Genomic DNA, 23,199 nt, shown 5'->3' on the forward strand with positions numbered 1-23,199 from the left:
ATGCTAAATCCACGAGTGTGCCGACAAGTCCGCTGCTTCATTGAGTACTATTATTATCAGAATTCAAAGTGAATTTTAGATAAAAAAAAAAACTAATCAACACCAACGTAGATATACTGCTATCACTCAGAAATATAAATAATATACGATTGTATATGTTACCGTATTAGCTTGAATAAATGGTGAATTTTCTGGTTGAACCATGTGTTTATTTTTTTTATTACATGATTATTTTTATCAACAAACCGCTAAATGAATGCACAGAAGATTTGTTTATTATGCAATTGACTCTGTGTTGTTTCCTTGTAAACAAATGTTCATTTGATTGCGAAGAACCAAACCTTCTACTTCGCGCGTATGCACTGTGATTTGATTTGTTCCAATCTAGCCGCAATGCCAAAGCAATTGAATTGTGCACGGCACATGCACATTCATTAACAAATATTTATTTTTTGATCACTTTATTGCTAATTGAACAATTCTGATAGCAAATCTACTGGAGAAAGAATAATTGCAACGCAAAATGTATATATTGATGTAGGTCCAATTGGTTTTGTCTTGCTTAAAACCAATGTCATTTGCTCGTTAAGCGTCAGTTGATTTTTCGTCTTGAGTTTGGAAATTTCGTCTTTAAAACTTTAACCAATCGATTAAATTATTGTTTGCTCATTTTAAATAAAATTAATTGGAACGGGAAAAATGTCATTCAAGAACAAGGTCATCTTAATTACAGGTGCGAGCAGTGGCATAGGGGCAGCGTGTGCAGAGTTTTTCGCTGTCAACGGTAAAAAACCATCAATTTGTTCAATTGGTTTTTGTTCCGTTCATTGCAATAGTATTTTTGAACAGGAGCTCATCTTGCTTTGGTTGGACGCAAACCGGAAAGGTTTGAAGTGGTTGTGGCTCAAATTAAGAAGAAAAGTGTCGAAAGGGAGCCATTGGTGATTTTGGCAGACATCTCCGTTGATTATGAACGTATCATAAGTGAAACGATCGGAAAGTACGGTCGTTTAGATGTGTTGATCAACAATGCTGCATTTTCGATTCCTGGCTCATTTGTAAATGTGAAGCCAGAGCATTTCGACGCGGTTAGCAACAAGCCATTTATCATTGAATAGACCAGAATAAAATGTGTGTAATGAAATATTTTTTCAGGTAATAGGAGCAAATGTTCGCGGTACTTTTCTGCTTACCCAACTAGCCGTCCCTTATTTGATTTCATCGAAAGGAAATATTGTCAATGTATCTAGCGTTGCTGCCTTGAAACCGTTTCCAGGCTCCATTGTGTATTGCATATCAAAAGCTGCGCTAGATCACTTTACTCGATGCCTTGCACTTGAGCTAGCTAGCAAAGGTTCATCTTTTGAGTTTTTAGCCTTAACTTCGATTTATTTTCAATTCATCAATTATTTATAGGCGTTCGAGTCAATTCAATTAATCCGGCTGTGATTGACACAAACTTCCGCGATTATCTTGGCATGGATCGAAATGGAGAGGAATATGCTGCGCTACTGAAGAACATGGCAAGCATGCATCCGGTTGGAAGGGTTGGTGAATCGGAAGAATGTGTAAATGCGATTGCATTTTTGGCTAATGACAATGCAGCATTCATCACGGGTGTTATACTACCCATTGACGGTAATAATTATTGTTCATCCAAACGCGTAACATAATGCAATAATTCATTTTTTTTTCAGGTGGATTAACAATCAGCAACTCCTCGCCACTGCAAGTCGCTTTGAAATCTTAAAGACAACGTGTTTTTTATTTTATAACAAAGTATTGAAAAATTCCATAGAAAAATATTTTCCACCTTTGAAAAAAGCGATCAGTCCCAGCGTTGTTATTACTTTGGAAAAACTTTGTATAAAAATATGCATTAAATAATTTTTGGATGTAATGGCACAATATTCGTTTCTTTTTTCATTTGTTTGCCAATTTACTTTTTTTCACAAATATCGTTCCAAACATTAACATAAATGTTGATTGGTCGAGTAGAGGCTATCTCCGTTCAATTTTTTTTTATTCAATTCAAATACATTTCATTTCATGTTCATCTTCACCAAATGTATATGAATATCTTGCAAAATTTCCTTTTTTTCATTCATTCCAATTTATTTCTCATTCGAACAGAGTCATCTGTGTGTCAAAAATGATTCAAAAATACTTTTGTTGAAAAATGTGGGGATCATTTGACATTTCTCGCGGTTTCATTGTGCCGCGATATTTATTCAAACTCTGAATCATTTCACTATTACTGTTTAACGTACACTTTAAGCATAAAATTTATTGTCATTGAAAAACTAAGAAAAGCAATATTGACCAAGCGCATTTTGGAATAATTTTTGGAAAAGTAACATTCTCGTGCGTATATTCAGTGCCCGCTGCATCGAATAAGTGACATTTTAAATTATTTTCAAAGATAATTTCGGTAAGAAATTTTCATTTGTTTGCTTTCGATATGTTACCAATTCGAATGTTCATTTCAAGTTTATTTTTTTTCCAACGAATGATCCACAGCTGCCGGTTGAATTCACGCCTTACATTTGTCGAAAATGCTTTGGCAAAAGGAACCGAATAATTCATCGTACAAAAACATCTTTGGATTCAATGCTGACTCTCTAGCTGATCAGTTCAATTCATTAAATGTTCATGCTCGTCCGAATCAGAAATGTGACAGCTCATCCACAATATACCGACAACAAGGCAACGAAAAAGTCAGCCAACAAATGTGGCACGAGGCAATGCAGCTCTACAACAAAAGTTTGTGTTATGCTGAAATTGGATCAGAAAACATCAGTTTGGCATATGCAAATCGCTCTCTGTGCTTTCTCAAGTTACAAATGTATAACAAATGTGTAGCTGATATCGAAATGGCTATACAAGCAAACTACCCAGTGCAATTGATACCGAAACTGGAGCAGCGCCGCACATAATGCCTAAATGAATTGACGAAATCACCACAGATTGAAAGAGGCGGCCCATATTCAAAGTTGGATTATGACGAGAACGAGCAATTTCCTGGACTGGCAAATATTGTACAAATGGAATGCAATCGCAAGTATGGACGACATCTCGTTGCTAAGTGTGACATTGACGTTGGAAAAGTGATTTTGGCTGAAGATGCTTTCATTAGCATGCCCATAAGGTCATCGGGAGTATATGAACTGTGTGGCAAGTGTTTTAAAAATTCAATGAATTTTATCGCTTGTGAGAATTGCGCGACCACGGTGTTCTGCAGTCGAGCTTGTGTTGAAAGTGGTCAATTTCATAAACTATCCTGCGGCAGTGTCTTCAGCGACAACGGATATGCTGATGGTCTGGAAGTGTATGTAACACGATCAATCTTACTTGCGGCTAACATTTTCCCCAACATTGAAAATTTGATAACATTCGTCGAAGGTGTTGTCAATGATGGCAAAAGAAATAAAGTACCACCTAGTATTGCTGACATGGAATCCAAGTACCACACGTTTTTGAAGCTTAATATTTGGATGTCTGATGAGGAGACGAGTGATTTATTTGGTCGCGCAATTAATGTGTTCCTGAAAGCGGTAGAGCAACCAGCTATCAAAGCAAAGATTCGATCAAAGGAAGATAATTGCTTCCTCATGCACCTGTCACTGATGCATACTCGACTCATATATTCAAATTCGTTTCAAGATAAGATAACCGGCGGAATATTCTTGATTCAAAATCATATGAACCATTCGTGTGCACCGAATGTATTGCGTTTCATGTCAGCAAACAAAACGGTTTGCATCACATCGCGTAAGGTGAGAAAAGGAGAACAAATATTCACTAATTATGGCGACGACACACTGTGGTTTGGCCCAATTTTTTTGCGTCAAGAGACTTTATATCGTGATTTTGGATTTCATTGCGATTGTGAAAAATGTTCACTCAACAATTGGCCCATTTCATTCGAGCGTATCAAATTAGATCCAGACTATCAATACTTCCAGCGCGAAAGAAAACATCTTATGTTCAACGATAAAGTAAAATGCAAAGCTATGGAACAAACGTGCCTACGAATTTTGGCAAAACACAGTGGAATGCCGTGGAACGCTGAAGTGGAGACCGTTTGCAACTATTTACAGAATTTTTTGAGCGAAACCGCTTTGTACTCTTAGATGAGACTTCGGGCGTTGCAACGAAGCTGATGACTTTCGGAATTCGACAAAATTACAAACCATTTTCGATACTATTAGTTGTAAGAGGATCACTATCATTTAAGTCTTTGACACTTGTGAAGTGCAACATGAAAAATGTCATAAAAATCAAAGCATTTTAATCTTTATTATTAATATTAACCAAGCATTTCCCACTTCAAATTCTATCTTAAATCAATTAATATAAATGTACGTTATAAGGCACAATGAGTTTAAGTTTGTTTTCTTCTTTTTAATAGCGCCATTTTTTCAAACACCCTATTGATACTCCTTAACGAACAATCGATCTAACGTGGGCACATTGCATGACGACCACCTAAATTGAAATAATTCAATCAAAAGAAGAATAGACAATGAATTTTCATTTAAAAATAAATGAATACAGAAATAATTAGGGCATACCATCAACAGGTAATTGTACGCCGGTGATGAAGCTGCTCGCATCACTTGCGAGGAATGCAATGGCTGCTGCGACTTCTTCAACATTGCCAGCACGGCCAAGAGCGTGTGTCTTTTTACAGTGCTCCAAGAATCGTGCATAAGCCTCTTGATCCATACCGCCTCGTTTGTGCAGTTCCGTTTCAATAACGCCCGGACAGACAGAATTAACGCGTACACCTTTATCGGCCAGTTCTAAAGCGACACAATTCGTGAATTGATCTACCGCTGTTTTTGACATATTGTAGGCCAATACATTCGGAAATGATCGGATACCGCAAACGCTGGACAAGTTCACCTGACGAAATTCGAGCAATTGAGATAAATTTATAGCTTAGATTAAAAGTGTTGCCTTACAATGTTGCCCTTCGAAGCAATTAAATGCGGAACGGCGAGTTGTGTCAGTCGGAATATGGCGCGAACATTGACATTCATTATGCGGTCGTACTGGTCAAGTGTAGTCGTTTCGATTGTGCCTGAGCCAATGATACCCGCTGAATTGATTAGCACATCCAATTTTGCGAACTTAGCAATCGTCTCCTGAATGATTCGTTCAGCATCCGCTTCAATGCAAACATCGGCAACAATTTTAAGTACATTTTGTGTCGCCTTCAAACACAAGTCGACAGTGTTCTGCAATTGTTCTTCGTTGCGTCCAACCAAAACCAAGTTTGCATCCTGTTTCGCCAGATGTTCTGCGGTTGCTCGACCAATACCGCTACTAGCCCCAGTCACAATAACCGATTTTCCGGCGAACGACATTTTTATCTGCAAATGGAAATTGATAACTCAATCATATGATGTAGTTGAAATAAGATTGGAAATAAAAATGAATTTCACGCATTTCCCCAAGCTGATCGAAGATCAAATTTCAGTATATATGTGTGTTTGAAAAAGTTTTTTTATTGAAAATATTCCACAATCAAAATTCACATGTCAATGAGTTTATAACGATGATTCTGTTTGCATAAAAATGGTTTAAAATGACTTTAAATTGAACGTTGTAATGATGATTGTTTAGCGTGGGCACATCGAATGACGACCACCATCAACAGGTAGAATTGCGCCTGTAATAAACGATGCTCGTTCACTGGCTAAAAATGCAATCGATTCGGCAACTTCGATTGTATTACCGGCTCGACCAAGTGCATGTGTTGATTTCGAATGCTCAAGGAATGCGGCATAGGCTGCTTCGTCCATGCCATCTCGTTTGTGGATGTTTGTCACAATCACGCCAGGATTGACGCTGTTGACACGAATACCACGGTCAGCCAGTTCAAGTGCAACACCTTTGGCATATAGAAAGAAGGCAGTTTGTTATACTGATAGAATCAAATCAATCGATTTAAACGAAATAATAACAGTAACTAACATTGTGTGAGTTGATCCAAGGCAGCTTTCGACATATTGTAGGCCAAGACGCCGGGAAATGATCGCATGCCATTGACGCTCGACACATTCACAACATTGCCTTTGGTGGCAATCAAATGCGGAACGGCCAATTGAGTTAGATGGAAAATCGATCGAACATTTACATTCATGACGGTGTCATAGTCCTCTAAGGTGCTCGTTTCAATCGTACCACGTTTCAAAATGCCCGCATTGTTGACCAGCACATTTAATTTCTGAAATTTCTCAATGGTTGTGTCGATGATACGTTTTGCGTCCGCTTCAATCGTGACATCGGCAACGATTTGCAATGGTTGCGGTGCCCCGTGAGTTGGTGGACATTTAGCGGCAACACTCTTTAAATTCTCCTCATTTCGACCAACCAACACTAGCCATGCTCCTTGCTTGGCTAGAAATTCAGCCGTTCCAGCTCCAATTCCACTGCTTGCGCCCGTTACTATGACCACTTTATTCACAAAATCGGCCATTGTCTGATTGATGAACGAAGAGAGGAAAAACACAATTTAAAAAGTCAGTCACATGACAATCGCTTTTTTCATTTTATCTCTATTAGTAAGCAACGACGAAAAGAAACACACAATTTCAACTTGATCGGAAGTTATTCAATTATAGTTAATTGTATCAGATAGTGTGTAATTCAAATGGAAAAATGACAAATCCAATGACAAACAAGGTTAGAACACAAATCCATAAATTGATCTTCGTCACGGAATACCGGCGGAAAATGAATGAAATTCTATTGATTCAGAATTATTCTGAATTAAAGTTGAAGAGCTTGGGAAAAGCAGCAATTTATGTTTTTGATTATAATACCGAAGCACTTACGTTTGATCAGCGTAGAAAAAGTCAATCACTCGACGATATAGACGATATTGTTTGATTTGAATACCAAAACACAAGTGTCAGTGTCTATTTTCTTAAACTTTCTGTCATACTGCCTGTCGTGTGGTGAATTTCAACGTACTGGAACGCGATACTAAGCAAATTCACTACCGTCGCACACACGCAAAAACAGCTGACTCTCAAAAACTTCTGAAGACCGAGATAATATATGTATGCGTGCGTATGTGTGAAACTTCCTTCTTTGTTATGACACAACGGATGATAAGATAACGAAAATTGAAAAAAATGTGAAAACACAAAATGATTTCGATTTTGGTGGCTATTCGCGGCTAATTCGAAACATGCAATTGAACATGTTTTGCTATTCATTGAAATATTTGAATAGATTTCATGCCGTGTGAAATATCGATTGAAACTATCTACACGCATTCTCTAGCCCATTTTGGAAGTCGTTGTATTTGAAATATCAAACACTTTATGGACAAATTTTGCACCTGTTGCGAGATTCGGTTTGATTGAGCTACTGATAGTAGTAGAATGAAAAAAATCGCGACGCAATTTCTTTATCAGCCCAATTTCCACTCATACTATTGAACTTTGTTGTCAACGCAATATCTGACCAATGACGCCAAATGCGAATAATGAGCTAGAAATGGAATCGAGAAGGAAAGGGAAAAAGAAAGCAAAGAAGAGAATCACAGTGTATTAGGTATGAAATATTTTCGGTAGGCGTAGGCAGCATTTTATTCAATCAAAAATAAATATTTATGTTAGATTAGATAATTTTATCTAATAATAATAATTTTCATCAAAATAATGTTCACCTAAGAATACGAATAACGAAGACAGATCTGTCTTGACTCAAAAACCACAAAATTTCTAATTACAAAATGAATTTTACCCACCGAAAATGGTATTAATTTTCCCATTTTTTTTCGTTTATTTTTCAATCAATCGTTATTACATTACACAACTTAAGAGAAAGATAGAGAAAGAGAAAATTATTATTGAAATTCAACTTAACTTAGAAGTCATTCTAAATCTTATTTCATCATTATCAATTTTTTTTCTCTTTGTTTATTTTCTAGTTCAATTTCTTTTAATCCGTTTAATTTTCTACTCGTTTTTTTTTCTTCGTTTTATATTTGATACTTTTTCAAAAAAAAAAAAGAAAATATAAACAAAACTTCATAAAAATAAAATTCTTTATAAAACGATAAAAAATAGATTGCATATGTAAAATGTTGAACCGTTTGTTTTTGGATTGCAAATTGCGCTGAATGAATTTTATCTGTTTGTTTTGTTCTAGAAAGATTTATTGTGTTTGCATTTGAACCACCGAAAAAACTGTTGTTTTAAGCAAATCGAACAAGAAAAAACGTGGGCACGCACAACTGACTTATTGTTTCTTCATCTATTTGTTTGTTATATGAATGTGTGTCTCCAGTAAGAAAAAGGGATGATGGTGGTCTCAGTTCTTCCTTTTGCATTGTTTAGTGTGTGTGTGATTTGCTAGTTTTGTTGATGCTTGCAATTTGCTCGAATGATTCTTCTGACGAATGTTGTGTGTTTGTGTTACATCGACCAGAATTTATGTATGTATGAACAGCTTATTCCCAAATGAACTATTTTTTGTTTAATTCTAGTGTGGGTGTCGACAACGATTCGTTTGACGGAACAACGATAAAGAGAGATGCAGTTCAAGAAATGCAGCAGCTACTTTTTTCCTGGGTATTTCCATTCTCTCGTTCGACCTGCAACACTATCGAATGAAATATATCGGCAACAGACTGTGTCGGAAAAAGAATAGAAAAAATTCGAGTGTTAGAAATGAGTTAATTATTAGTTGCTAGACATTGACATGAATCCAATTGGATAGCATTCCGTCTTACTTCATTCTGCTTGGCAGATGTTTCCAAAAATGTTGCACGCCACGATTCGGCCAATTTTTTACCCTCTTCATATGAAACAGCACGCTCTTGATGTAAATCTGTCTTATTTCCAACTAGCACCACAGGCACACTGTATTCAAATCAATCGTCATCATATAGTATCAATCAAAAGGTGTCATAAAAACACTATCACACAAAGGTGTAATGTACACTTACTGTGTTTTGCCCATAGCATCTAGAAGTTTTTCATAAATGATTTGTATGACTTCGAATGATTTTTGGCTCGTTATCGAATATACTAATACATATCCATGGAAATCCATGCTATATTGCGTTGGAAATATACTATACTGTAACGAAAAGACAAGAAAAGAATCGAGTGTTAGAAATAAGATAATTATCAATTAGATAGACATGAATCCAATTGAATAGCATTTCGATTTACTTCATCCTGTCCGGCTGTGTCAACTAATTTGATTTCATAGTCCGTTGAATTGATACGTGTTACTTTTGTAAAGGCTACACATAAAAGAAAATGACACAGAGAAAATGATTTTCAATAACAATGCCAGTAAATAAATAGCAAGAATGGCGAATGATATATCTATCTATATTCACGTTCATCACACTTACTGTTTTCGATGGTTGGATCATATGAGTCGACAAATTGTCCCTGCACAAATTGAATACTGAGCGATGATTTACCTGCGCGATAAAATGAAAAAAAAAATTGAAAAAAAAAAATATTAGTCGGTTATAGAACAATACATGACCTAGTTCTCCTAGAATTAATTGAAAGGTGTACACTGTACACACAGAGACAGAGAGAGAGACAGATCGTGCAGTAAATCAAATGAAATCGATTTTCAGAGTTCATGCAAAGTGTGTGTATATGTGTGTGGATGGAGATAAGGTAAATACGGCTCAAGTTTATTATTTATCATTTCGGTAGGACGGCCGAGAGATAACATTGTTTGCATTTGATTTGCGTAAATGCTTGAGTCTACACTCTACACAATACCAGTAATGCATTCATAGATTTAATATTCGCTTTCATTTTATCGATCGGATAATTATTGAGTCGATTTTATACTGTCGTCGTCATAAATTCAATAAGTACCGCTATATAGTGAGTGAATGTGTTGTTATGACATCAGGAATAAATTATTCGGGAAGTCGGGTGCGTATTTTAATAGCCATAGCTTAACAACATTAGATTCGACGCCAAATGGATCTCAGTCTCTCTCTCTCTCTCTCTCTCTCTCTCTCTCTCTCTCTCTCTCGGTAGGTAAATAAACGACCAAACAGATAGGCAATTTAATTTCTGTCACCTTCACACTTGTACTAATGAAAAACATTTTCTTTCGCTTTGTACATTTGAAAGAAAAAATACGTACATAAGTACGTCAATGCAAGGCGTAAGCAGACACTATAGTCCATGTGTGCTGTATACACATGTCTCGAATCAGCTTTACCAATAAAAAAAAAACCAGAATAAGAATGAAAACGACGCTTTTCCTTTCTTCGACGCAATAATTCAATACGCAACAACAACAAAAACAAATTGGCTAGTTCTGGAATTTTGAAGTTGTTTGATTTGCATATTCAACGGTTTTAATAGCGGCACCGCTCGTCTACAGATATAGTATGTAAATGAGGGAGCAAGATAGAGAATTTAAAATCTATTTGGTTGAATCGCAGACACGCGACTACCTCTCTTTACCTTGAACTTTTGCGAGATCTTTTGAACGCGATTAGAAAAATTGCTAATATAAAGAAGAGGCATTTATGTGCGCTTAGCAATACTTTAAACGGGCAAATATATAACATTGCATCAGATTTTTTCTTCTTCTATTGCTCACACACGCTCCACTTCTCAATCAGCATAGCAGCACACTCGTACATACTTATGTTCGTGGAATCGCATTCATACATTCGCATATAAATATACAGCGAAAAAAATGATAGACGAGAGCGTGAGCAAATCGCACTAGCCAGCTGATCGGAAATTCGTTAATCGAGTACACAGATATGGATCATGGTGCCAAGTGTGATCAATGAATTCCGAGAAATCGATTGTAATGCCCCGCCGTACATACATTCACACACACACACACACACACATATATATATATATATATATATATATATACATATACACAAAGTGAGAGAGAGACATTTGTTCACGCGGATTGCCGTCATTTGCACTGAAATTGTGCGTAATAATAGTTTGTTCATCGGTGCCGTCGTCGTTTACAACTGAACAAAGTACGACAGAGAATGAACATGACAACTCACTCCACTCTATTTCTTCTATTTCACCATCATGTGTTGTATTTCACCAAATTGTAAAATTCACTGTATGACTATATCTCTTCTGCTCTCTTGATCTCACTCTCTCGGATCAAAGTGTCAATAACTTTTGATATTTTCACTTGCGAAGAGAATGATGGGATAAAAATGAAAACAAAAAAAATAAAAACAACGATGAATGAATCGGAATGACGAAATGACGGAATGATTGAATGCATGAGGTATTATCACGTGAAAACTAAGCTAAATGTCATAGAATTAAAAAAAAAAACAGTTTTTGGAATTCGTTATTTTTCTCCCTTGATTTCTAAATTTCTAGATTATCAAAAGTATAAAAACATGCTTTAGCTTTAGCTTTAATTTGCCATACCCACTGATCGATAGCCCATCATTGCAATATTTCGTTCCTTTGGTGCCATTTTGTACGGTTGATTGTACTAATATCCAAATACCTTTGACAAAATCCAAAAAAAAAACCACTATCGATGCTCGTCGCAAGAATTTCTTTGTGTTTCTCACTTTGAAAAATTAATTCGTGCACACACTTGTTCCGTCGCCGTTGCCACAATGATGTGATATCAAATCAAGCACAGGACAAAAAAAAGAAACGAAGAATGTTCTCTGTTTTATTCTACTCAGTAATCTTCGTCGTCGTCGTCGTCGTCGTCAATCTCACGTTGAAAACCAATTGTCGTATTAAAAACTATCGCGGATTTATTTGCAGGATTTACGAAAGCAGAGAAGAAACAATTTTTATTTGCTACAATTGTAAAATGTGTACAAATGATTTGTTTATGGTTTTATAAAATGTGTGCTGCTGTGCACATCTGCGACTTTTCACGCTGCGAATATTCTTCTGTGTTCACATTGACTTCGTGAGATGTGGGTATTTTCAAAACATTGACAAAAGAAAGTGTATATACAGTGTAGTATGTGACTGGTTGACTGACTAGCTCGTGTGTATGAAATACTTGAAGCATTCACACTCACACACAGCATACAGCGCCACCACACCACACTACACACAGAACCAACTGACAATCCACATTGAATTTGGTTGCGTCTAATGGGCGCGCACATTGACATTTGACTGTGGTGAAATTGGTAGAGTAATGCAAAGTAGTGTAATTGAATTCAACGAAAGAAATTAACAATGAAAATTTGTTGTGAATTCAAATGAAAATTGGTCAACCAATTCGTCTCCATTCGAATATTTGTGAGAGAAAATGATTCAATACAAAAAGAATAAGGTTAGCAACGACACGGATATAGAAAAAAATCGCATTCGTTCATATCAGAATATACACAAAGAGTTGTTGTTATTTGTGGTGAATTCGTGTTCGCCAGTTGGAGAAGTGTGTGTACGTGTATGTTTGGATGTGTAAATGTTATTGTACACGCGCTGAAATGATTTTCATCGATAATGTGCAAATGTGTGCATGCGTACGTGTGTATGTGTATGTTGGAGCGCGCGCGTGTTTGAGTGTGAGTGCAAAGTGCTCATTGAGGAAGACTGTTGTCGTCGTTTTGTGTGCGAAATTGATTTGCGTGCGTTTATCATTCGACTCAATCGAATCAAGAGCGGAGTGTAATACTTTGCATGTGTACAGCATTTCATTTGAATTGATGGCCCCAATTCAATCCACGATTTGTCTGTACCATCGCTGTTGCTGTCGTCGTCGTCGTCCGTTCCACACATAAACAATCACTTTATATTTCGTTCGCTCTTGTATTCTCTTACGCTCTCATCTCCAATGTCGACGCTAAATGTGTGTCCGTATATTCTCTCTCTCTCTCTCTCTCTCTCTCTCTCTCTCTCTCTCTTCATGCGCTGCTGTTTTTTTCCCTCTTTCTCATTTCGTGTGCTCGTTCATGGCATTGCTCGTCGTTGCCGTTGTCGTCGTTTATGCTTGTGAATGTGCAAGTTATACGCACACGCTTTTGTGTGTTTACATTTTTATCTCTCCGTCGTCGTACGTATGACTTGGTGAGTGCGAAAAATTGCGCGAGAAACCAAAACAAGCCAAGTAAATAGTCTGTTCTGTTTTCCTTCGTCAGCCAGTATCTACAAAATAATGATACACATCAGTACCAATTTTTACATACTCAGATTCTTGATCATATTGTGTGTGTAGCCCAGAAAATATAAAAATTAATTCGCTTTTTTTGCATTTAGAGTTTTGCGTGTGTCTATGTGTATATTGATAAAGAAAAATTTGGTTTATTTCTACATTTGATTTGGATTCGTAGTGTTGTGAAATAATTGTTTTTTCCTCTCAATTCGTTGTACGATAGCCAAGACACAGTAGTAGGCATTTGAGATTTGGGAAATAAGTCGATAGAAAGAAATAATTTGTGTCTCTGTCTCGCTCTCTTGTTCGCTCTCCCTCTTGCATCAGAAGAAAGCGTAGAGTGCACAAAGTGAAGTTGAAGCTTATAATCGAAGTAACGAAGCATGTATTATAAGGTCATGTAAATCTTACTTTCAACTTGAAACTGGTGCGTAAAAAACAACACAACTCAATCAATGTGTTGTGATTTTTTTTTGTCTTCTACTCCTTCTTTTTTTTCTGTCGATTGTAATAACGAGCAAATTCATTAGAGTAATAATTTGGGAGAATATATCCTATTTACATACAAATTAAAAATGAAACTAATACATTGTGCACGTAGTGTATTTGGTGGTGGTGTATGGATTTATTCGTTGCGTGTGTGTACCGTGTGTATTGCTGTGGCAGTAGCACAGGATTGACATTGAATTTTTCAATATCGAAGGGTACGGGCAATGGCTGAATAAAAATTGCTTTGTTGGCGATGATGAAAATGAAGCAGAGAGCGATCGAACAGACGAAAAAAAAAAATACAAATCAACTACACAGTTCGTATAGCAAGTGTTGTTCGTTGTCATTGAAGGCTGAATATAGTCTCCATGCGCTCGTAGTTGCTCATAGTTTGTGGATTATATTGTTTCTTGCTGTTGCTGCTGCTGCTGCTTTTGCTGCTAATGTGTGTAATTTGAACTCTCTCAAGTTTATTGATCGCATTATTTGTGCGATTGCCATGGACGCTATGGGTAATATGTATACAATGTTCGATGAAAATGCGAAAGAAACTCTGAAAATTCGGCATAGAATATCTGTCAATCCATTGAATTGTGGGATAAACTTTGAGCCATTATTCACGACTAAAATTTCAATCGTATCGACGCAAATCGGGCTTGCTTCATTTTTTTGTTCAAATCAAATGAACTATCACCAGGTTCTGCTCCCAGCATATTTTTTCCCGAGCCTACAATTTGAATAATTATTAACTATGCTCGTGTTTGCCCCATTTCGTTGTGGTAATCGTAGCCATCGTCGTGAAAAGGGTCACGGTGGCGTTACTATTTCTTCGTTTCAAATCAAAACAAAATGAAACAAAATAAACGTTTCTTTTCGTTGCTGCTGTTGTTGTTTTCGTCGGTTGTTCGTTCGTTTGCTCGCTCATTTGCTCGCTCGTTCGCCTGATGCGACGAAGCGAAACAAGACAACGACTCAGTTCAATTAAAACTATCGTTCAATACGACGATGTTGAATAGAGCAGCAAATGAAACTTCCAATTTCGAAGCCATAGCATTTTGAACGGAAATTTTCCTTTCGCTATTACGTTATATTGTGCGCTGTTTCTGCTGCTGCTGCTGCTGGTTTAGCGTGATAAATGGTCTTTCGTGTAATCATCGCATGCAGATGTGGTGGTGTGTAGTCGCTTTTGTTTTCTTTTTTTTACCAACATTAATGGCTAATCGGTGTATGATTCGATTTTCCTACACCTACAAACGCTGCTAGCTTTTCTTGGCTTGATAAATCGCCGTTTCGACGGCGACAGCGACAGCGACGACGACGACCATGACGACGACGGCAACGGTGACGGGAGAGTGCTTTACTTGCTTGCGTCGGTGTGTTCGTGACGGTAGAGTGAAATTTGTGTTTGGTAACCACTGTTCACACATAGCTGCTCATTGCAATAAGTCAAGCAAGCAAGCACACGAAAGGAGGAAACACTTAAACGTAGGCTATTCACCACTTTCGGTGGAAATTTTGCTGCGAACGCGCTTCTCAACCATTCCATACCGAATACTGTGTACTGTACTTTATCTCCTGCTCACTCACTCACTCACTCACACTCTCCCTGTGCGATAGTGAGTGCAAAGCGAAACGAAACGCGGAGCAAAGCAACGCTCAAGCTATCAGCAGCAGCAGCAGCAGTAGCAGTAGCAATAGCAACACTAGCACAGAAAACAAGACAATTTTCACTCATTTGGCAACAGATTTTTCCGTGACGCATAAGTAGGAAAATCGGTTCGGGTGCGAGTGAAATGCTCATTCCCGAACATGCGACAACAGTGAAAATGGTGTTTGCTGAAAGATGGTGTTTTTGTTGACGATAGCATTTTCAGTTTGTTTTATTTGGGATTTCTGTTATACGTTATTCGTTTTGGTTTTGTGCGTCGAAAATTGGATTCAATTATATATTCCATCGTATTCCATAAGTCATTTGCGTGTTGTCTGTGCGATTAAATGAAAGTGTCTGTGAAAATACCAAAAAGGAAGCATACACTCAAAGTTAGAGAGACGGAGAGTCCCCCGAAAACAAGGCAAAAAACGGTGTACATTTTCCTCATTTAATCACGCGTCGCATCGATTCGAGAGCCAAGCGAGAGCAGCAGCAGCAGCAGCAGCAGCACTGCTTACGAAAAAAAGGTTGTTTGTATGGCAAAACAGCAAGAGAAAAACTTTATCAATTTAAAATCAACGTCGAAGCAGACGTTGAAAACGTTCATCTAATTATATTGTGCGCGGAGCTCATTTAAATTGCAGCTAATCAAATATCGAAATCTGGTTAAATGATTTACTTTTGTAATTAATGTACACGCCTTTGATTTGTGTTTGTGCTTGTGCTGAGTTTGTTTTTTTTCACGATTCGTTTGATGTGTTTCATCCGTGAACGGGCGAACAAACAGAACTTGCCCTTTCACTAATTAGGCTTCAATCAGTGTGTGCTTGTTTGCGAAGCTTTCATTCAAACGCTCTGTCGGTCGCTCGTTTGCTCGCTCTCTCCCACTCTATACGTATGTTTTGTGTCTCTTTCTCGTCCTCGTTCTGTGTGTTTGTGCAGGAGATGAGAATTTTTTGCATTTTTCGCATTTTCTACACAATTTTTTTGGGGTTCCGGGACTATATATGTATACATATAGCTATTGTTGTTGTGTATTGTGTCTCGGTATTCTTATGACTTTATTCAAATTGCAGATACAATACTTAAAGCAGTGGTTGTCAGCAGCAATCCACCACCACTAGACTACTACACTGCGAATCCGCTTTGAATGCTGAAGGGGAAAATACTTCAGCTTAATTATATCGATCGGTTTTATATTTCATTTATTCATTTTTTTTCCTTCTTCACTCTTTTCTGTGCTTCTTCGCCTACAACCACTTCCGATGACAAATAAATGTGTGTGTATATACACAATATATTGTGGATGTGAATGAAAATTCACCTAGATATTCATTTTCACTGGTGGTTTTTGTGGCGGCGGCGGTACTAACGATAGTGGCCAAAGAATCATTATGTACATATATTGTGAGCGCTTGTCAAGAATTTTTTTTTTATTTAAAAGAAACAAATGAATTAGTAAATATTCTATTTCATTGATAGAGTATCCATACGACGACGACGACAATGACGACAGTGAAAAAAAGTGTACAAAGACACGACAAATGAATTGCTTGTGTTGATGTTATCTAATGTGTTATTTGGACGCTAACCATTGAAAATTTTGTCGATAATTTTAGTTTTCTATTTAAAAAATTGAAGGTCACGCGTGTTTTTGTACGCCGTACGATTCCCATTTATCCTAATGATTGCAAACACACACACACACAACGCTTTTTTCTTTCTTCTTTTCTAAATTCTACCGTTACATTGTACTAACTAACTGAAGTAATTTGTGTTCGTTTTCACTTTCTTTCTTTTTTCATCCACAGCAGAAGTGAGTGAATAAAGCAACGGACGAAACATGAATATGGATTGTGACATAAAGTTTGCTGCACATTGTTTGCTGGCGATGTCAGCCGGTGGTGCCAATTTCAATTCAACATTCACAATGAAGCCGCTCGATTTGAGCGGTTGTCAAGCCAGTAGCAAACAATCAGACGCCGACAAACAATCGTCGTCGTCGCTTAAAACCGAAGATGAATTTGATGACGATGATGAGAATAGTTATGATTTTTTGCAACGTAATCACCATCATCATCATCATATGGAAACAGTGTTGATGAATCATCGCCACCATCACCACCATTCGGACGAAATAACAAATAATAATGTGGCATGGATTAAAACCGACCCCGGTATTAAACTCAATTCAAATGCCATCAATCAGGCGACAACAACAACAAATGGGCACAATTTGGTTGAAAATCATAAGAATTATAATAAAATATCAGTAGATGTTAGCGCGATTTTCAATAACAATAGTACAAAATTCAATAATAATAATAATACGATGAGTGCGACGGCGGGATCAGCAGCAGCAGTGACGACGACAAAAAAATTGACGAGGAAACCGGCTCGATCACCGAAGAAGCCAAGGACAACAAAACCAACTTCATTAGCTACTAAGAAACCAACGACGACGACGACGAAGACATCCAATGAAATGCGTCGCAAATCCAAGGAAAAGACAATACACGAGAGATCGACGACAACGTCGTCATCGTCATTGGATGCTCTGCCAATTGTAAAGAAAAAGAAACGAAAGAAGCGGCTAAATGTCGTCGTTGTCACCGCCACCACCACCAACAACGTCGTCGAACCGGTGCAAACATCAAACAACAGTGATACTGGAAGCCCAACAAATTTTATCGGATCTCCGATTGCAACCCACCCGCAATACGTAAGCAGCTTTTCCGAGGACAATCGAACTGCCGCAAGTGATAATAGTAAAGTATCAGTGCCGAACAATAATCGTAAGACGCACAAATGTTCGTATGTTGGTTGCAACAAAGTCTATGGCAAAAGTTCACATTTAAAAGCTCACCTGCGCACCCACACTGGGGAAAAGCCGTTTCCATGTACATGGGAAAATTTTCACATGGGTGAAAAGTCAGCTTGTGGAAAGCGATTTGCCCGTTCAGACGAACTGGCACGGCACACACGAACACACACAGGTAAGCAAACCCAAAAAAGTTGTTATATGGCTTGATATTTAAACACACACACACACACACACACACACACAACGGTGCACAGTTGTTCGGAATAGCAACGTTCATTTCGTTTTAAAATAAAAAAAGAAAAAAAAAAGAAAAAGAAAACGTTTTTCTAAGAGGAATGAAGCCATGAACATGCGAGAAATTGCCAAAATAATTAACCCACGACTCAGCTGTTGTAAAAGATTCAACTGTCACAGAACGCTAAATTGTTCTCTTTTTCTTCGAAATTAAACGCTTTGCGCCGCTTCTCTTCATTCCTCACTTTTACAATGCTCAGAGGGATTGACACATTGCCGCGCCAACATAATCATTTTATGAAGCACGATTCATTTTATCCAATTAATTTGATTTGGTTTTAACGATTTTGTATTAAATTACATTACTACGACTTAAGTAGGTGGAATTTTTCAAATTAATTTTCTTCTGCTTTCTTCGCATTAAGATAATTTTAGTAATTTGACGATTAACGATAGAAAAAATATCGGTTTTATTTCTTAACATGAACCGTTGCTATTCGAATATTTTGTGTGAAATAATTCAATTTCCGAAACCAATCATCGAGTCATGAAACATAATTTATTTATTTAGGTGAGAAGAACTTTTGCTGTCCCATTTGCTCGAAGAAATTCATGCGTAGTGATCATTTGAGGTACATCGATTAAATTCCCAATTCAGTTGTTGTTTATTCCCCTTTGACACATGTTATTTTATTAATGCGTAACCGTATTCTATTGATTTGTATCTGCAGTAAGCACGCAAGACGCCATCCGAATTTCGATTTGAACACGCTACGACAACGCAGACCGTCCTCTCTGGCAACGTCGTCATCATCATCATCATCGTCGTCGTCGTCGTCGTCGTCGTTGTCGACGGCATCACGTTTGGTCAAAGAGCATTCGATCAATTCAAGTGAATGTGCTTCAGACTCGACATCATCCGAATCCATTCACGGCATCTAAGTGCAGTGCGCGCTGTAAATAAATGGCAAATGGTCAAACATTTTATCTGAATTAATAATAATAATAGTAATATTTAAAAAGAAAAAAAAACAAGCTTTGTGTTAGGCAACTTTCGCGATCTACTTCTATCATCGCTTTTATATGTAGAACCAATGGGATATATATACACATATATACTTATATATACATATATGTATGAAAAACAGAAGAAAAAAAAACCGAACTTTTAATGGAACACTTACAATTTAATGGATAGAAGGAAACGAAAAAGAGAACGAAACAAGGAAGAAAGATAATGAACAAAGAGAGAAACCGTTTTGAAATGATTGCTTCGATGATGCAGATTGTGCGGAACTCGAATCATTTGGAAAATTTAGAGAAAAAAAAAACACAAAATGAATAAATAAATAACAAATGTGATCTTGTGAAAATATTTTCATGGAACTTACCAGGATTTTCGACTTTTTAATGACTTGAGATTAGTTTTTGTGCGCATTCTGGCTCATATTGTAGCTGAATTATCTTTATGTACTGAACAAAAAAAAAAAACAAAAAAAAGTAAAAAAAAAACAAACACAGGTGAAAAAATAATACGCAAATGTTGAATAATAACAAAAACGAAGCGTGCGTGCTAGCGCTGGCCACCGAGCTCTTGCTCTCCCAAAGCTATTCAATCTGCTCTATATCTAGTTGAAATTGATTGCAACGATGATGATTGAACCGAATTAGACGATTTGTGAAGTGTGTATAAATATATTTTTCTCCTGTTTACGCAAGAAACCACAACAACAAAAAATACAAAACATTTGAGGATCAATAACGTGCAAGCCACGGGATTTGCATCTTGAAAGCAACCAAAAAAATCGAATGAATGCCTGACAAAACGTGTTTCCGTCAAATCATTTGATCTATATATATGGAGAGGGAAAAGAAATCGTAAAATTCATAAGCTTCCAATGGAAAAAAAAGAAGAAAAAACCTTTCGCTTCACAAATATTTGTAACCACATGTGACAAATTGTTCACATTTACATGCTTGACAAATATGATTTCAATCCAATTTTGCTAAAAAAAAAAATCAATTATTTCTGTTTGTGAAAAGCGCCAATAAGACGCGGCGTCAACATTTCTCCTAAATCTAAAAACCAAAAAAAAAAAACAAATCGAGTGGAACAAAAAAATGAAGCAGATAATAAGATTCTAAAAAAGTGATTTTTCAAGTTTTGAACATTTTGTGTGTGCATTACAATACCTTACTCTCACACTATAAGTGTGTGTGCATTGTGCAATTGAACAAAAAAAAACGCATTTTCGATTTAATTTCATAGCTATGCACGAAAGAAAAAGAAAAATTAGAGACAAAAAAAACTCAATCTTCATTTATAAAAAGATAGAAGAGGAATAAAAACACATTGGGAATGCATTATGGCATTTCATAAACATGACAATATTCGAATCTGAAAGGGCATACAAATTAAATTATATAGATGAAAATATACAATTTGAAATACATTTAGCGGAATCTAAACTCTATTTAAGGAATATTTCTGAATGGACCGAAAAACAACCACACAAACACATTAGTTTTTAACGAATAGAGGAAAAACCCATTGAAATGCAGTATAGTCAAGGCTTATATTGAGCAGCCGCTTTGAAGTACTGAACATTTGATTGAGATGTAGTTGGTAGAGTATTTCTTCATTGACGTAGAAATTGCTAAATATGTAGCTGAATAGTGAAAAAAAAACAAACAATACAAACACAAATGGATTTATTTATCGACAATTGGATGAAAAATGCGATTTTATTGAACTATTTTTAATGTTTAGTGAAAAAAAACAACAACTGACCAGTGTTGTTAGTGAGAGACAAAACTAAAAAGAAAAAACAAGTAAAAACAAGTATAGAATCATTATTTCTGAGAATTACTTATATCAATACCTATTAAATTATTATGATTATTATTATACAATATTATTACAATGAATGAATGTATAATAAAATTAGACAAATTCAATCTAAAGACAAGACACGATTGTGTAATCGATAATGAAGAAGACGAAGAGAACAACACATGTATTAAGCTGCTCTGAAGTTGTCAGTTGCGCAATCCGATCCGTTAGAGGATATTTACAATTCTAAAATAATAAAAAAAAACACACACAAAAAATTATAGATAAATTTGCCTTAGTATATTTTGTGTGGCGTTGTTGAAGATACAAAGAGGAGGAAAAAAAATTGAAAACTCAACGCCTAATCATAAAGCTAATGACAATTTCGAGAATCTATTTGAAAACCACAACAACAACAACAAAAAAAACGAAAAATTTGCCTCCGATCAAGACTTATCACACTGAGTGCACTGTGTGCAGCAGATATTTCTTTGTTTCAACACAACTGGTCTATATGCAGCCTATTTCACCAAATGTTTTCATGATGTGATCTCACATTTTTGTGAAAAAATCTCGAAATTTCAAGTTGGCGCTCAAAATAATGTCGAAAAAATGAGAATATTTTCACGTTTTTATTGAGATTTTCCCATTGCTACATTTAGATATATTTGTTTGACCAAAAAAACTTGAGAAGAAAATCTCATGAAAATTTTTCATGAAAACATTTGGTGAAATAGGCTAATGGACAGTCAATACACTAAAGTGAAAGAAAAACTGTCATATATACATGCATAAATATATATATTTTCATTTGCAACTGTTAAATTAGCGCCGGTCTGCATGATAAATTTTTCGATTGTGTCTTTTAGGAATCAGAGTTATTTGTCGCTAAAAATGACCAATATTGAGTGTTTGTTTGAGAGGAAAAACCGAAATTTTACACATGCGACAAAGTTCTAATTTTCAATGTTATTTTTGTGAATGTAATGAAAAAACATAATTATTGAGAAACCAATGGAAAAAGTTGAGAAATTTGTATCTCATGGTTCTATATAGGAAAAAAAACACAGTCTTAAATTCACACTCATTTTGCACGGAATAACATTGAAAGTTCTAATTTTTTGTCCAAATGAAACCGGGTTTCCACTCGCATATATATCCCATTAATTACCATTTACCGAGAGAAAAAAAAAAACCAACCAAGTTTGCCAAGTGAACTTCACATTATTTACGTTTAAGTGAAGAATCGCTTCTTGTTAATATCATTAATCGACAAATACTCCGAACCCTTCGTTTCCTTCTACACGATTTATTTTTTTGTTCGTCTTTCGTTTTTCGTTCTCTGTTTTAACAAAATATATTGTTGTGTGTGCTGCTCAACAGTTTATATAGCAAAGCTTTCCCTTGATTTATACAATACTTCTCTCTGTGAATGCATCGCCCTAAGGACCTATTTTTTTGTAAGAGAAAAAAAAATTGGCACATCTCCCAATTCTACACTTATTAACTCCGCACTTCTGTTTCTTCCTTTTATACATATACATATATATGAGAAATGCTCTACTGTTTACAGACCATTTCTGAACGTGAAATATCCTACTTTTTCCCCACAAACCAGCTCCCAGCTCCCATCTATCCACTCCTTCCTTGTCACTTTTTAAATGCAACAAGCAAACCGCTATCAATAAACATAATTGCATTGAAAATTAAATTAACTGAACAAATGTTATTTAAAACTATAGGTTTATGTAATCGTATATCCATGAATAGATGAATTTTGCTGGAAAACAAAAAAAATATATAAAATAGCGCTGGAACAACAAGAATATGCAACATTCACGTTGAAAAGAAACAATCGCAAATAAAGACAATTAGAAAATATAAACATATAAAAAATGCGTGTTTTAATTGGATTTAAAGGAGACTTCCACAGCAACAAAGGATTGTTCTCGAATGGAATTTTCTTCTAAGCGACAACGGCTTAATGACAGGTTAGGAAAAATTTGGAGTTAAATCTTAATAGACACT

At 36.2% G+C, this 23,199-nt stretch overlaps 6 protein-coding genes across 14 annotated transcripts; 3 read left to right on the top strand and 3 right to left on the bottom strand.

Moving 5' to 3' along the window:
* Window positions 1–591: 591 nt before the first annotated feature.
* On the top strand, window positions 592–1,900 carry LOC129568672 (uncharacterized oxidoreductase TM_0325-like). The gene is made up of 4 exons (XM_055446858.1): window positions 592–784; window positions 850–1,088; window positions 1,156–1,354; window positions 1,417–1,900. The coding sequence occupies exons 1-4, from the start codon at window positions 700–702 to the stop codon at window positions 1,671–1,673; spliced, it is 780 nt and encodes a 259-aa protein (XP_055302833.1). The 5' UTR covers window positions 592–699; the 3' UTR covers window positions 1,674–1,900.
* A 294-nt stretch (window positions 1,901–2,194) lies between these two features.
* Window positions 2,195–4,382, top strand: LOC129568719 (uncharacterized). Its single transcript, XM_055446966.1, has 2 exons — window positions 2,195–2,431; window positions 2,521–4,382. The coding sequence occupies exon 2, from the start codon at window positions 3,045–3,047 to the stop codon at window positions 4,131–4,133; it is 1,089 nt and encodes a 362-aa protein (XP_055302941.1). The 5' UTR covers window positions 2,195–2,431; window positions 2,521–3,044; the 3' UTR covers window positions 4,134–4,382.
* Window positions 4,275–6,977, bottom strand: LOC129568738 (uncharacterized oxidoreductase TM_0325-like). Its single transcript, XM_055446989.1, has 4 exons — window positions 6,846–6,977; window positions 4,968–5,378; window positions 4,575–4,908; window positions 4,275–4,488 (listed from the first exon to the last, which is right to left on the bottom strand). Exons 2-4 carry the CDS (start codon window positions 5,370–5,372, stop codon window positions 4,460–4,462), a joined length of 768 nt encoding a protein of 255 aa, XP_055302964.1. The 5' UTR covers window positions 5,373–5,378; window positions 6,846–6,977; the 3' UTR covers window positions 4,275–4,459.
* On the bottom strand, window positions 5,494–6,985 carry LOC129568729 (3-oxoacyl-[acyl-carrier-protein] reductase FabG-like). The gene is made up of 3 exons (XM_055446977.1): window positions 6,846–6,985; window positions 5,983–6,490; window positions 5,494–5,899 (listed from the first exon to the last, which is right to left on the bottom strand). Exons 2-3 carry the CDS (start codon window positions 6,485–6,487, stop codon window positions 5,628–5,630), a joined length of 777 nt encoding a protein of 258 aa, XP_055302952.1. The 5' UTR covers window positions 6,488–6,490; window positions 6,846–6,985; the 3' UTR covers window positions 5,494–5,627.
* Window positions 6,986–7,779: 794 nt separating this feature from the next.
* On the bottom strand, window positions 7,780–12,083 carry LOC129568748 (GTP-binding protein Rheb homolog). Its single transcript, XM_055447001.1, has 6 exons — window positions 11,439–12,083; window positions 9,389–9,460; window positions 9,201–9,274; window positions 8,972–9,105; window positions 8,756–8,885; window positions 7,780–8,653 (listed from the first exon to the last, which is right to left on the bottom strand). Exons 1-6 carry the CDS (start codon window positions 11,485–11,487, stop codon window positions 8,564–8,566), a joined length of 549 nt encoding a protein of 182 aa, XP_055302976.1. The 5' UTR covers window positions 11,488–12,083; the 3' UTR covers window positions 7,780–8,563.
* A 952-nt stretch (window positions 12,084–13,035) lies between these two features.
* LOC129568680 (Krueppel-like factor 10) lies at window positions 13,036–22,882 on the top strand. Of its 9 annotated transcripts, none has more exons than XM_055446941.1 (4): window positions 13,036–13,195; window positions 17,092–18,276; window positions 18,910–18,970; window positions 19,070–22,882. In XM_055446941.1, the coding sequence occupies exons 2-4, from the start codon at window positions 17,124–17,126 to the stop codon at window positions 19,278–19,280; spliced, it is 1,425 nt and encodes a 474-aa protein (XP_055302916.1). In that variant the 5' UTR covers window positions 13,036–13,195; window positions 17,092–17,123; the 3' UTR covers window positions 19,281–22,882. The 9 variants fall into 9 exon arrangements, with proteins under 9 accessions (XP_055302916.1, XP_055302906.1, XP_055302924.1 ...); XM_055446931.1 differs by having other exon boundaries at window positions 13,058–13,567; window positions 17,095–18,276; XM_055446949.1 differs by having other exon boundaries at window positions 13,058–13,195; window positions 17,095–18,276.
* Window positions 22,883–23,199: the final 317 nt, after the last annotated feature.

This window comes from Sitodiplosis mosellana, unplaced genomic scaffold (genome assembly GCF_009176505.1).
Source record: "Sitodiplosis mosellana isolate CC-2019 unplaced genomic scaffold, AAFC_SMos_1.0 Smas_scaffold_1, whole genome shotgun sequence".
NCBI lineage: Eukaryota > Metazoa > Arthropoda > Insecta > Diptera > Cecidomyiidae > Sitodiplosis > Sitodiplosis mosellana.

What these genes read in the sequence shown, in the direction of transcription:
- LOC129568738 (XM_055446989.1), bottom strand. Translation starts at nt 5,372, where the DNA reads ATGTCGTTCGCCGGAAAATCGGTTATTGTGACTGGGGCTAGTAGCGGT. An exon ending in TTGCTTCGAAGGGCAACATT is followed by an intron (nt 4,909 to 4,967) that starts GTAAGGCAACAC and finishes GAATTTCGTCAG; the next exon opens with GTGAACTTGTCCAGCGTTTG. An exon ending in CGTACAATTACCTGTTGATG is followed by an intron (nt 4,489 to 4,574) that starts GTATGCCCTAAT and finishes ATTTCAATTTAG; the next exon opens with GTGGTCGTCATGCAATGTGC.
- LOC129568719 (XM_055446966.1), top strand. Translation starts at nt 3,045, where the DNA reads ATGGAATGCAATCGCAAGTATGGACGACATCTCGTTGCTAAGTGTGAC.
- LOC129568729 (XM_055446977.1), bottom strand. Translation starts at nt 6,487, where the DNA reads ATGGCCGATTTTGTGAATAAAGTGGTCATAGTAACGGGCGCAAGCAGT. An exon ending in CTTGGATCAACTCACACAAT is followed by an intron (nt 5,900 to 5,982) that starts GTTAGTTACTGT and finishes TATATGCCAAAG; the next exon opens with GTGTTGCACTTGAACTGGCT.
- LOC129568748 (XM_055447001.1), bottom strand. Translation starts at nt 11,487, where the DNA reads ATGGCACCAAAGGAACGAAATATTGCAATGATGGGCTATCGATCAGTG. An exon ending in ACACAGCCGGACAGGATGAA is followed by an intron (nt 9,106 to 9,200) that starts GTAAATCGAAAT and finishes TTTTCGTTACAG; the next exon opens with TATAGTATATTTCCAACGCA. An exon ending in CATCTGCCAAGCAGAATGAA is followed by an intron (nt 8,654 to 8,755) that starts GTAAGACGGAAT and finishes TTTCCGACACAG; the next exon opens with TCTGTTGCCGATATATTTCA.
- LOC129568672 (XM_055446858.1), top strand. Translation starts at nt 700, where the DNA reads ATGTCATTCAAGAACAAGGTCATCTTAATTACAGGTGCGAGCAGTGGC. An exon ending in AGCCAGAGCATTTCGACGCG is followed by an intron (nt 1,089 to 1,155) that starts GTTAGCAACAAG and finishes ATATTTTTTCAG; the next exon opens with GTAATAGGAGCAAATGTTCG. An exon ending in ACTTGAGCTAGCTAGCAAAG is followed by an intron (nt 1,355 to 1,416) that starts GTTCATCTTTTG and finishes AATTATTTATAG; the next exon opens with GCGTTCGAGTCAATTCAATT.
- LOC129568680 (XM_055446941.1), top strand. Translation starts at nt 17,124, where the DNA reads ATGAATATGGATTGTGACATAAAGTTTGCTGCACATTGTTTGCTGGCG. An exon ending in GCACACACGAACACACACAG is followed by an intron (nt 18,277 to 18,909) that starts GTAAGCAAACCC and finishes TTATTTATTTAG; the next exon opens with GTGAGAAGAACTTTTGCTGT. An exon ending in ATGCGTAGTGATCATTTGAG is followed by an intron (nt 18,971 to 19,069) that starts GTACATCGATTA and finishes TTGTATCTGCAG; the next exon opens with TAAGCACGCAAGACGCCATC.